The sequence below is a fragment of the Rousettus aegyptiacus genome, unplaced genomic scaffold, assembly GCF_014176215.1.
Source record: "Rousettus aegyptiacus isolate mRouAeg1 unplaced genomic scaffold, mRouAeg1.p scaffold_m13_p_9, whole genome shotgun sequence".
NCBI classification, from domain to species: Eukaryota; Metazoa; Chordata; class Mammalia; order Chiroptera; family Pteropodidae; genus Rousettus; species Rousettus aegyptiacus.
The window spans coordinates 101,072,245-101,085,352 of record NW_023416312.1 but is presented as its reverse complement, the minus strand read 5'-3'; the positions used below and the strand labels follow the sequence as shown (position 1 = coordinate 101,085,352).

Sequence of the window (13,108 nt, the reverse complement as noted above, 5' to 3'; positions counted from 1 at the left end):
TGGCTTCGAGATCTGAGTCTGCGCACTGCTGTTAGGTCCCGGAGCTCCGCCCCCATTCTGTGGCTTCGAGATCTGAGTCTGCGCACTGCTGCTAGGCCTCCGGAGCTCCGCCCCCATTCTGTGGCTTCGAGATCTGAGTCTGCGCACTGCTGTTAGGTCCCGGAGCTCCGCCCCCATTCTGTGGCTTCGAGATCTGAGTCTGCGCACTGCTGTTAGGCCGCTGGAGTTCCGCCCCCATTCTGTGGTTTCGAGATCCGAGTCTGCGCACTGCTGTTAGGCCTTCGGAGCTCCGCCCCCATTCTGTGGCTTCGAGATCTGAGTTTTCGTTGATAAGCGGGTCTTACATCGCCCAGTTGTGGGCACTCCCTTAAGATATGAACTCCAATGATGAGGTGTTTACGCAGGTAGGGGCTTGGGCAGGGCGTAGGGAGGGGACGAGGACCACCTAGGTGTGGGTCTCCAAGGAGCGAGAGGGGGACCATGGGGTGGTGGAAGTGACAGTGGCCTGGGTGAGGGGGGTCCCCATGGGGTGGCAGGAATGATGGCAACCTGGGTAGACAGTAGCCTGGACAAAGGGACTCCAAAATGGTGAGGGAGGGCAGCTCATGTTGCAGGGGCGGGGTCAGTCCTCCCTGGAGGATCGGGGTGAGGAGGCCTGATGAGGAGCCTGGGGAAGATTGAGACTGAGGAAACTGAAAGAGTGTGAGTAAAATAGATTTGACTATCACTGTGGGTCTCCAGGGGTCGTCTTCCCCGGACTTGCCGCCCGCAGACCCGAAGGCCTCTGACCTGTCATCAGATGAATACCCTGAGACACAGGTCATGAGGGTAGGCATTTTCTTCAAAGGAAGAAAGCAAGTCAACTTCAGCGGCTTGGACGATTCTGGAGACATGTCCAGACAAGGTGTCCTTGGTGGGTCGGGTGCTTTCCTGTCCTCCGTTCCTCGCGCATTAGCTGCTACCATACAAAGGCAGTTCGTTGGGGAGTTAGACGTCTCTTCCAACAAATCATCAACTAAGAAAATGTCATGCGGGAGAAGAGGAGGCAGGCTCAGCCACCTGCCTCGGGCCACATCTAGGAAGAAAGCACCTCAGGAGAAGAAATCTCTAGGTAGCAGTGTCTCAAAACTTGTCCTGGGGAGAAAGTCCCAGCCCTGTTTCTCAGAAGGTCCCCTGGCACCAGCTGCCCTCCCACCAATCTCTGGCCCTCCAGTACTTGGAAGAGCTGAGAAATATTCTTTGGTCACTTTGGGGTCCAAAGAGCCCAAGCATAACACTGAGAAGAAACCATCGGTGAGTAGGACAAGGGGTTCCAAACTGGTGGCGGAAGAAGATACCAACCCAAATGAAGAGCCAGCCCCAACAGGTCAAGTGAGTATATCATCTTCCTCCTTCCCTTCCCCATCCATATCCCCAATGCAAACAACTTTCCACATGCTGTTTATCTCTTTGAGGTTCTCATTAGGATGCCAAGTTTGGATCATTTTAATAGGATCAAATGCTTAATATGTGCTAAGTGCTGTTTTGGCCTCTTCCCCAGAGATGGGGGTGGTAAAGGTGGGGTGCAGATAGGAAGGAAGAGGTGGGCAGGAGGGGGACTGGGAAGGAAGGAGCTAAGAGATTAAGTTTTTCTCATCTATGCCCTGCCTCACCCCAGCCCCTAAACACACATACTCCTAATCAATCAGAAACATGTGTTTTAGCTTCCAGCAAACAGGCCAGAGCCATCTCACCTGTCCGTGTATCATGGAGACTACAACAGTGGAGATCCCAAGATCAAGACCTCTCAAGTTCCAGGAAACTCACAGATTTTGGCCATGGCCCAGGGAGGAGTCAAGCCCAGAGTGTCCCCACCCTCAGGTAATACTACAGGGTTTGGTTTATGGAGATGTGGAGGGAAAACTCTAGCTCCGTCAGTCTGGAACCTCAGCCTTGCTCCCAGAAGTCTCTGCGTACCCAGACAGCTCTTCCATACGAAACAGTGTAGACAGGGCTGGCCTGAAAGTTATGGCTTCTAGGAAGGCTGGCCCAGAGAGAAGGGCAGTACTGCTGGACAGAGCAGGGGCAACACATCCACAGAGGGTAGTGCTGTCTCACTGGAGATCCTGCTAGGTTCTTCCTGTCTCTCCTGGGCTTGGAAACTGGATTTTGTGTTCTCTTTCAGGTGACCAGGAGCCACTTGTCCATCCACCACAAGAGGAAAGGAAGCAGTCAGTACCTAGAGCACAGTGCTGCCCTCAAGTAATGCTCTCTAGTCTAGGCAGCAGGGTCTGCAACCAAGTTAAATAGACTTATATTGTCCTCCTCCCTCCACCTTCTTCCCACTGACGGTCCTATTTCAGTCTAGCCACTGGGCTTTGGGATGGGGGAGGTGCCAAGAAGGGAATGGGTGATGAGGAGAGAAAGGAGGCAAGAATATACTAACAATTTCTTTCTCCCTTGTCTGCTGGGTTAGTGTCCTGTGCTACAGAGAGAAATTGACAACCTTAAAGAGCAACTTGGTATGATCAACCAACCTATGGCTTGGGTAGGGGAAGACCAGGACATCTTAGTGCACAGTGTGGGGTGATATGGGGCTGGAGATGTAGGATGCTGTCTGGGGATCAGCACTCATATAAAAAGAAGACTCTGGCAGGCCTGCCCTGGAGCCTTCTGTGCATACCTCTATCTCTCTCTCCTCCTCTCTCCACACACACACACGCACGCACGCACATCTGTCTCCATGTACAAATTTATTGTTCATTTGAACCACACTTTGCCAACAAGTTCGAGAGGTCTTATTTTAGTTCATCTAGAGATAACACTTATTTTCTCTTGAACTGATGCTGGGCAGGGAGTGTACATGTTTTCATAGAATCTGATACACACCAGAGTTTGAGAATTGCTCATACATGTGTTCCCATTTAGAAAACATGTCTACCTTTAACTCGAGGAAAGGGTTGATGGGTCAGTCCCAGGACTGGGTACCACCAGGCTTGGATAAGAAGTTGGGATTGCAGGGTTAGGCTTGTCCCATGGGGATGAGGGGTGGTGGTTCTGTATTTCCGTGCCTAGAGTGTCTGCTTATGCCTCTCTCTGTTTCAGCGGCCATGCAGCGCCTCATTGACAGGTTCCAGATCCTTTAAAGTGAGTGATGCACATTCCATCCCCCTTCCCACAGTCTCGGTATAGGAGGGCTTGGGCCTGGCCCCCGCTGGTGGTTCCTCCCTGACTCTGCTCTTTTTTGCAGGTTGAACACAACACCCCCCTTCAGAAGCAGCTGTACTTTTTGAATCCAGGACCTATAACCACACTGGATCCCCCTGTTCTCCCCACTCACTTCTCATGTGAAGGCCCCGCTGTGCTGCCCCACCAGGGCTTCCCTCTTCCTGAGGTTTAGCATAGCTTCTGTCCCCTGTTTGCTGCAGTTTTAAATTAAACTATTCCTCAGATCCTGTGGTCTGCCTTCTCTGTGGGTGAAGCTGGGGCTGGGAAGCTTGTGGTTCTGCCCCTAAATGCACTACACTTTGCTTTTTCATCCTTCTTTCTGGGGTCTCAGCATCACCCTCACCCCATCTCAGCAGAAGCCAACTTCTCTCCCAGCGTTTCAACTTCTCTCCCCTCCCCCATCTGGATCATTGTCCTGGTTCTGCCCACCTCCCCTTCTCCTCTAGCACATGTTTGTAGGTTTCTCCTCCACGGTCATTTCAACAACTATTACACAGCACAGTTCAGTCATGTTCCCCCTTCCCAGGCCCAGTCCTCCTTCCAGATTCGTCACCACCCACCAGTGCCACCACATGCATGGACAACTCAGATAGAACTTCTGCATCATCTTTTCTCTTTTGTCCTCACATGTCTCTTCTCTCTCCTTAGTTTAGGTAAAGGGGCACAGGCAGAAGTCACAGCATAGCAACAGATGAAACAAAAAGGGGTATATGAATCTGTTCTGCAGACTCCGGGCAAAGTTGGGGTAACTGCTCATGGGCAATTAGAAATGGATGGTCATATCCTTCATGTCTCAGGCACCAGTCTAAGCCCAGTCTGAACCTAGGCCCCAACCTGCTACCCCATCAAGGCTCCATGTCACCCTTGACTGCCCCAGGAATGGCAGTCATACTGCTCACTGCCTCTGTGCCTCGGCCCACACATCTGCGTCCCGACACCAGTGTATCTCCTTTGTTCACACACATGTTCTTTTGCTGTGACTTCTGCCTCTGCCCCTTTACCTAAACTAAGGAGAGAGTCAAACATAAAAATGATTGAGAATTTAAGACAGTAACAGCAGAGCATTGTAGCAAAGACAATAGCAGGGACCCAAGCAAAGGTCACACATGCAGGAAGCCAGCCCTGGTCACATCTAATAACGCCTAGCTGTGTACAGAGATTTAATTAATTGATGTTCTATACAGATTACTCACTTGTATTTAGGTTATCTTTCTCAATAATCCTGCTTGATTTTCATTATCTTAAATGCTTTGTCAGAGCTGAAAAATAGATTCCTTCTACTTTTTCCCATATAGGGAAAAATATATTTTTCACAAATTAAAAAATAAGACTTTTAAAAATCTTATTGAAACCAATTTCCAAAAGAGAAATGTGCAGCTTACAGGTTATTACGGGTAACAGGGTAACCTCCCATAGAAAATAACTGGGATGAGGGCATACCACATCCATGAAATGAAAAGAGATTGGTATAGGAAAAAATAATTTCAAAATCTAAACTTAAAATATAGTCGAAATTATAGCAACTGTCATTCAATATAATATTGGAGGTCCTAGCGAGTGCAATCAGACAAGAGAAAGATTTGAAAACTCATATCCGAAAAGATATTTGCACACCAGTGTCCATAGCAGCATTATTCACGGTGGCTAGGACATGGAATCAACTGAAGTGTCCTACAATAGATGATTGGCTAAAGAAGTTGTGGTACATATATACAATGGAATATTAGTCAGCTATAAGAAGAGATGAAATGCTGCCATTTGCAACAACATGGATGGACCTTGAAATAATCAAGCTAAGAGAAATAAGCCAGAAAGGGTTGAAAATCACATGATATCACTTATATGTGGGATATAAACTTAAAAGCAAGAAATGAACAGGACAAACAAACAGACTCATGGACATGGAAAATGGACTAGTGGTTACCGGAGGGGAGGGGGAAAAACAAAAAATATATTAAATAAATAAAATGTTTTTTAAAAAGAGACGAAATACTACTATTTGCAAAAACATGGATGGACCTCAAGATGATCATGCTAAGTGAAATAAGCCAGCCAGAGAAAGTTGAAAATCACATCACTTATATGTGAGATATAAACCTAAAAGCAACAAATGAACAGGACAAACAGAGACTCATGGACATGGACTATAGAGTAGTGGTTACTAGAGGGTAGGGGGAAGGGGGAAGTGGGAGGTAGATGGATTAGATGGGATCATATATGTGGTGACAGAAATCTAAGCATAGGAGGTGAACACACAGTGCAAATATATATATGCCTCACTGTTAAAGTGTACAGCTGAAACTTATTGGATTTTATTAACCAATGTCACCATAAAAATTAATTAATTAATCTAAAAGATGTATATTTGAAATTTAAAATATATTTAAATGGGATAACTAGCAAACCGGATGCATCTGACACATAATTTAATGAACCAAAGGATCCAATTATAGGATTTTCCCAGTGTGCCATAGAAAAGGGCAGATGAACAGAAAGAATGTGAGAAAAGTTGAAACATTTAGATAGGTCCAGAAGTGTCAGCCTCCATTCTTTGACGGTCATCAGAAAGAAAAGGGAGGACAAAAAAAGGTACAGAATTGAATAAAGACATGAGTTGAGAGAAACAGCTGACCCAGTTCTAGCAGGATGAATGAGGATCTTCACAGAGTGAGCCAGAGAAATTTCTGTCATTTCTCTAGACTCTAAAACAGTATAAAACCATAAAGACTCAGATTGGTCATCTATAAACTGTTTATAATAGAACATTTGTCTCGAGCTATCATGTAGATTAAATATATCGATGCATGGAAATCCCTTAAGAAATTACTGGCACAGAGTAAGAGCAATGATAGCTATTAGTCAAACAAAATAACCACTTAGACCACTTGGGCATGTTATCTCCCTTCCTATCAAATGAGAAATGTTATATAGGGCAGTTAGCATTGAGTGAAAGTTTAACTTGAAGGTTACCGATTCTGCCATTGAAAACCTTTGAGGTATGTTTGGGCCCTTTGGGTTATTTTCCTTGGGTGACATATTTATTTATTTTGTTAGTTTTTTGCAAGGCAGCCCTTGGTTGATCTCACAGATTGCAAGGACCTTGTCAGCTTACAATCCCTTATTTTTTAATTTTTACACCTACAGCACCTGGTCTTCCTAAGTGGTCTCCCATCCAAGTACTAACCAGGCCCGACCCTGCTTAGCTTCTGAGATCAGACAGGGTTGGGCTTATTCAGGGTACCTAGGTAATATAAAGCAAAGCATTTGTACCAAGTACTTTCTGGAGATTCAGAGCCTCAATTTTGTTTGCCTTTAAACCATCACACTTATTAACCAATATCTTTGAGCTTCTAGCAGATGGCCTTGTTTGTCTTGCAAAAGGAAGGGTTTCTGAGTAAGCTGTATCTGAGTAAGCCGCCTTACCTGTCCTCTGATGCTCACATCAAAATGACCCTCTGATTGGTAGTATCTTTGAGGCCAATTTCTGGAAAGGTAGTTTTTAACTTCAAGAGCACAATGTTTTAAAATTCTTTTCAAAGACAAAACTAAAGTGAGCCTTGATGCACAAGGCAATTTAGCTCTGAGCATTCCCAAGTGTGTTTATGGCAAAAGTATTTCAGAGAGTGATACATAATAAGCGTCATAGCTATCATCTGTTGACCTCCCACTATATGTCAGTCATTGTGTCTAATTACATTCTCTTAAAAGTTATGTGATGTTAACACTACTTGCTTTTTATAAATGTGGAAACCTAGGCTCACATAAATTGAGTGATTTTGTTAAAGCAGCAGATAGGTAGGAAGTTTCAGAGCTGGGTTTGAATCCAAACACTGATTCCAAACCAATGTTTCTTTGTTTCGTAATTCTATTTTTACCTTTCTCCTTAATAAAGTTTACATTTATTAGCAAAGGCCTGTGAGACCTCATCTCTGCCAGCCTCTCCAGTTTGTCATTTATCTCTACTCTGTCCCTCTCTCACTGTGTTCTAGTCACATTGGTCTTTTTGCTGTTCATCAACACACTGCCCTGGTATTCATGACATTGTTACTTGCTGTTCCTTCAACCGAAAACACTCTTTTTTGAAATCTGCTCACTGCCCACTCCATCTCATCGTTCAGGTCTCGACTAAGATGTAAACTCTTCAAAGATTTCTACACAACCTCCCGCCACAGCAGCTGCCCACACCCTCAACCACCTGCACACCTATGAAAATGTGAACTCCTGATGGCCAGAACTTCTGACTTCTCGTTCTTCACTGTAAGCCCAGGGCCTACAACTATATGTGACACATACTAGGCACTGAAGAAATATGTATTTCCTGAAATACAGGTATCTTTGTTAAAGCACCATTACACACACACACACACACACACACACGCCATTAAGCTTCTGTGAAGTGTATAGTTTGTTGTAGTCACCCCGCAGAAGTGGGGTGGAACCCAACCCCAAATTTGGTTTCGATGTTGCTGGATAGGCACCAATATAAGCTGAATAGTTTATAACTCACATAATGAGCCTTTCTGGGGAAAGCTGGACTGGCTCCCAACCAGGACCAAGGCTGGTTTGAGAGAGCTGGGAAGGGAAACTACGTTGGGGTTTTATGGTGGTTAGGGGCTGGGGCTGGGGTGAGGGTTCCCGTATATGAGCTGGGGCTTGCGTGGTTCAACTTTCTGTCAGAGTTCTTTATCGGCTTGCTCAGATGTGGGGCAGAAGGAGGGGGAGCAGTAAGGCTTGAAAGCTGTCATCAGTCAAACAACAAAAAATGGAGTCAGATTTTTTTTATTTCACACTGCCCCAATCTCCTTCGTATCTCCTGTCTCCCCATCTGGGTTCTGATAATCTAAGCCCTGATGTCATTCTTCCTTTTTACTTCCGACCCCGCCTCCCACGGAAACACTGAAGGGTTTTTTTTTCCTGTGTGTGGGTTAAAATGTCAATCTGTCTTCCGTGTTCAGTCATGACCCAGTCCTTGGACCCAATGTCTATGGAACTGCGACCTGCCAATCTGATCCCCACCTCCGCTGATCTCTACCTCCCTCTCTTTTCACACACTTGCCTCTTCCCTTTCCTCCTCCCTCCCTCCCATCAGACGACCCTCAAGGACACATACACATATAACATTTTCAAAACCTGTTCATTTTATTGTCACCATCAGTGAACCTTTCAGTGTAAGATTTACTGTCTACGGGCTCGCTGTTTCTTCGGAGCCTCAGGTGGAGATGGTTCACTTGGAGATGGTTGCAGCTCACCACACATTTCTATGTGTACAGTATTACGTGCAGAGGCAGAATTGTCCATGCTCTCTGGCTCCTGGACTACTTTATTCGTATTCTTCTTTATCTCCATCCTGTTGTAACGGAGTGATGTTTTTGGACCGTTTGCTATCCTTGGTCTCTTTGAACACCGTTGAACGGCTAATCTTATCCTGTCGACTATCTTCTTCAGCTGGTAGGGAAGAGAACAAACCCAGAAAGGATTAGTTTGGAAGCAGTGGATGGAAGAGGCACAGGAAGGGTGGATTTATAAAAGGAGTGAGGACTGGGGAGGTGTTTTGTGGCAGACGAGGACAGGTAGGAATCTTGGAGGTAGGGTAGATGGGGAAGTAGAGGAGAATCATGGGTATTATAGGCTGACCTTTTCCTTGTCTATGGTGTTAAGTTGACAGGGGACCTTCTGACCCACCGTGTCTCCGCTGCTTGTGGCCGGTGGTTCTGAATCCGTGCTCGGCTCATGCAATTTCTCTTTCATCTCTGCCATGTCGAATCCAACAATGGTCTGACCAACAGGGCTCCTGACCTCCCTATATATACTCTCCCAGGGCAATGAAGAACCACACCCATCAGCTTTGTTTGATCATCAAAAAACTCCTCCCAGCCAATGGTAATCCTGGAGAGGCTTGATATCACAATGCAAGGGAGGTCCAAATTCTCTGGTTAAAGAAAAGGGGCATTTTCTCAACTCCCCCTAAAAAGCCTTCCCAAAGTAACCTTTTACCTCTCCTCATTTCTCTTTTTCATTGTTGTGAATCACATGGCAGAGAGAGAATGTTTCCTCCAAGCCCTTTCCCGGGCTTTCCCTATTCAGTGATTCATTCTGTTCTCTTCCACTCCCCACCACTACCTAGTTTTTGCATGCCTTACCTAAGATTCCTCCAAGTGAATGAGGTTATATATAAGTCTCAATAGAGATGCTTTATCATCCCATTTACTCCCAACAATGATCTTAAGGCCATTCACTACTTGGTAACCATCAGACAACTTTCCCAAGTGTGTGTGTGCGTGTATGTGTTTATGTGTGTATGTGGTTACTGGCTACACCTTAGGGCACCTATATATACTGTTCATATTTATACGTTTCTTCTTCCAGGAAGCCTCAGATTAGTAGCATCAGTGTTACAGGTCTCCCCCATAGCTATGGTTGAATTAACCCTTTGGCTATACCACAGGGATGTCATACAAATAAAGATTAGGACCTTTCTGGTGACAGAGGCACAAACAGCAATATTTTGTAAGTGTCCTCATGTATTATTAGTCAGGGTTCTCCGGACAAACATAACCAATAGAATAGAGGAGAATAGATAGATGATGATGATGATGATGATAATGATGATGATGATAGATTGATAGATGATACATAAATACATACATACATATGTACATACATACATGATACATGATAATGATGATGATGATTACATAGGTAGGTAGGTCGGTAGGTAGGTAGATGATAGATAGATAGATAGATAGATAGATAGATAGATAGATGACAGATAGATGACAGATAGATGAGAGAGAGAGAGAGAGAGAGAGAGAGAGAGAGAGAGAGAGAGAGAGAGAGAGAGAATAGATGAGGAATTGGCTCACGTGATTATGGAGGCTAAGAAGTCCCACAATCTTCTCTCTGCGTTCTGGAGACCCAGGAGAGCCAGTGGTATAATTCAGTCAGAGTCTGAAGACCTGAGAATCAAGAGAGTTGATGGTGTAAATCTCAAAGGCAGAGATGAGACTTTCCAGTGCCAACAGTGGGGCGGGAATATGGACTGAATTTCTCCTCCTTCTTCATTTTGTTCTATTTAGTGTCTCAAAGATCCACTCAAAATGAGGAAGGCAATCTACTTTACTGAGTCCACAGATCTAAATGCTAATATCTGGAAACATCCTCACAGACATACCCGGATATAATGTTTAGCCTGGGCACCGCATGGCCAGTCCATTTGACACAAAATTAACCATCACAAGTTGAGTCACACATAATACATCACAAGAGGTCATAACTTGTTGATGCAACTTGACACTGATACACATCTCCTTAAACCATACTTATTCTCTAATGGAGACAATAACAAGGTCATTATTCCACTTAACATGATACAACTACCCTGGATCAGGTTGAAAATGAACAAATTCTTTCCCCAGAAGAGGAATTAAAGTAATGTTTACTCTTCTCTTTGATATCCCATAAATTAAATATCATGATGTAAAATTAAAATTAACAATAGTTAAATGCTATGATATAAGATCAAGATCATATAAGATCAATACATCTTATGTTGGTTACATAAGAGAATAAAAGAAGAAATGTGTGTGTGTGTGTGTGTGTGTGTGTGCATTCTAAGCAAACAGAGCATAAATTTAGAGGAAAAGAAAGCAAAAATTTTGCTAGTGGGTCAGTTGGGATAATAATGAGTGGTCCACTCCTATTTTCTCTTTTTGATTCCTGAACCCACAAATATTGCCTGTGGCAGAGACAGGACCATATATATGCAGAGTATATTCACCCTTCTGGAGAACCTTGCCCCAGCCCTGCAAAGTACTGCCACCTGCTGGCCCTGTAACTGAGTCTTCAGAAGGCCATTCCACCGTTCTATCAAGCCAGCTGCTTCAGGATGGTGGGGAACACAGTAAGGCCAAAGAATTCTATGAGTGTGGGCCCATTGCCTCACTTCTTTTCCTGCGAAGTGAGTTCTTTGGTCAGAGCAATGCTGTGTGGAATACCATGATGGTGGGTAAGGCATTCTGTAAGTCCGCAGATGGTAGTTTTGGTAGAAGTATTGTGTGCAGGAAGGGAAGCCTGTCTCCCTGTTCCAGTAAGAGCGAATCACTGCCTTTTCCACAATAAAAGTAGTAACCAATGTACTCAATGTGCCAGCACAGGGATTGGTGCCATTTTGGGGGTCTGGCGCTATTCTCTGTTGCTGGCAGATTGAGTACTCAGTGGTGGCCATGACCAGGCCAGCCTTGATGAGTGGCAGTCCATGGGGTTAAGTCTCTGCATCACTTGCATCCTTGCCACCATGGACACTTTGTTCATGAGCCCATTGGGTGGTGACAGGAGTGTCTGGGGGAAAAGGCTGACAGGAATCCACATAACAGTTCATACTATCCACTCGATTATGAAAATCCTCCTCTACTTTAGTGAGCATTCACATGGGACACAGATATCTTCATTTTTCTGCGCATTCAGAGAGGTCTCTCCATATGCCTTTTCCCAAAATTTCTTTGTTATCAACTTTCCAATCGAGCTCCTTCCAAGCCCCTGACCATCCACCCAAACCATCAGCCAGAGTCCATGGACTGGTATGTAATCACACATCTGGCCATTTCTCCTTTCATGCAGAGTGAACAAGCAGGTGCACTGCTTGAAGTTCTGCCCACTGGGAGGATGTCCCTGCACCACTGTCCTCCAGGGATGTCCCCAAGTGGGGCAGCAGTGCCCCATGTCAGCCCTGTCAACAATGAAGGCTTAGGTCACTTCATCAGGTAAAGAATCACAATCAGCTGAAATGTAGGCCAAGAACAAACTGTACATGGGCTGCATAATAGAGGACGGAAATGGAAATTACCAACAATGGGGTATCGCAAATTTAAAACCTCACCGTTCCCGCTGCCTCCACAGCCCACAAACACCATGCGCATACCTCCCCGAAGCAACCAGGTGTGGCTGTGGGCCAGGTGGGCTCCTGACACTAGTTCCCCTGCCTACCCTCGCCTTCCCTTCCCTTTCCTGGTAACGTCCAAACACACGAACTAAAGGCCTTGCGCCTCCCCCTGTGTGCCCCGCCCTGACTGCACTTGCCGCTCGCCTTGGCTCCTCTCTGTTCCCCACAGGCTTGGCGGAGCCCACCCCCCCAGCGCTCCTCCCACGCGACTCCCTCTTGACACGCAGTGCACTGACTCTGTCTCTCTAGAAACTGGGTAGAACCAAGTTTTTCTTTGCCCGGGCCTCTCCTGAGGCCCCGCTTGTGGCCTTACCCGACCGACCATCAAGTAAGAGAACGCCAAGCGCACGCCATCTGGGCCATTCTGCAACGACGGCGGTGGACAGTCGCGCCGGCTTTTGCTTGGTCGTTACTTGGCGCGCATCTTTATTTGTACGAGCCAGGTTCCTCCCTTCCCCACAAAGACGTTTTAGGAGGCGCTGAAACAGTCTTTCTGAAACATTCCATAAATCTTCGTTCTTCTTTTATGAAATGCTTTTCCTTCACAAATATCTGAGCCTTTCATGACATACCAGGATGGCATTGCCTGAAACTGAGTCCCTGACACGCTATTGTGAAATCGATGGCCGCGGTGGCATCGAGCCAGGCGCTGTGTGGCTCTGATGTCACGAAAGGCACCAGGCGGCTTCCCATCTGTTTCAATGGTCAAAATGCAGGTTTCAAGTCACCTGGCCCTTTCGTGTTCTATATATAACGTGGTCGTCGGGCAGGCGCGGAGCCCTGGGGACCACGACGCGCGGAGAGGCGCGTTTCATTTTGCAGAGTGTGCGGCGCCCTCTCAAGAGGCGGCTTCGCACAGATCGACACGTGCAAACGATGAAGATAAAGCTTTGACCAAAACTCATGCAGAACCTAGTCTAAGAAACCCGGATAGACGTGGATGCGCACGCAGCGACCGTCGTT

General features: G+C 45.9%; 1 protein-coding gene across 2 annotated transcripts; it reads left to right on the top strand.

The window, feature by feature from the left end:
- The first annotated feature begins 301 nt into the window (after nt 1-301).
- Nucleotides 302-3,427, top strand: LOC107499642 (uncharacterized protein CXorf49 homolog). 2 transcript variants are annotated; one of them, XM_016124054.2, is made up of 7 exons: nt 302-404; nt 742-1,371; nt 1,704-1,860; nt 2,165-2,210; nt 2,456-2,501; nt 3,085-3,126; nt 3,230-3,427. In XM_016124054.2, exons 1-7 carry the CDS (start codon nt 375-377, stop codon nt 3,377-3,379), a joined length of 1,101 nt encoding a protein of 366 aa, XP_015979540.2. In that variant the 5' UTR covers nt 302-374; the 3' UTR covers nt 3,380-3,427. The 2 variants fall into 2 exon arrangements, with proteins under 2 accessions (XP_015979540.2, XP_015979548.2); XM_016124062.2 differs by having other exon boundaries at nt 2,165-2,241; nt 3,230-3,337.
- The last annotated feature ends 9,681 nt before the right edge of the window (nt 3,428-13,108 follow it).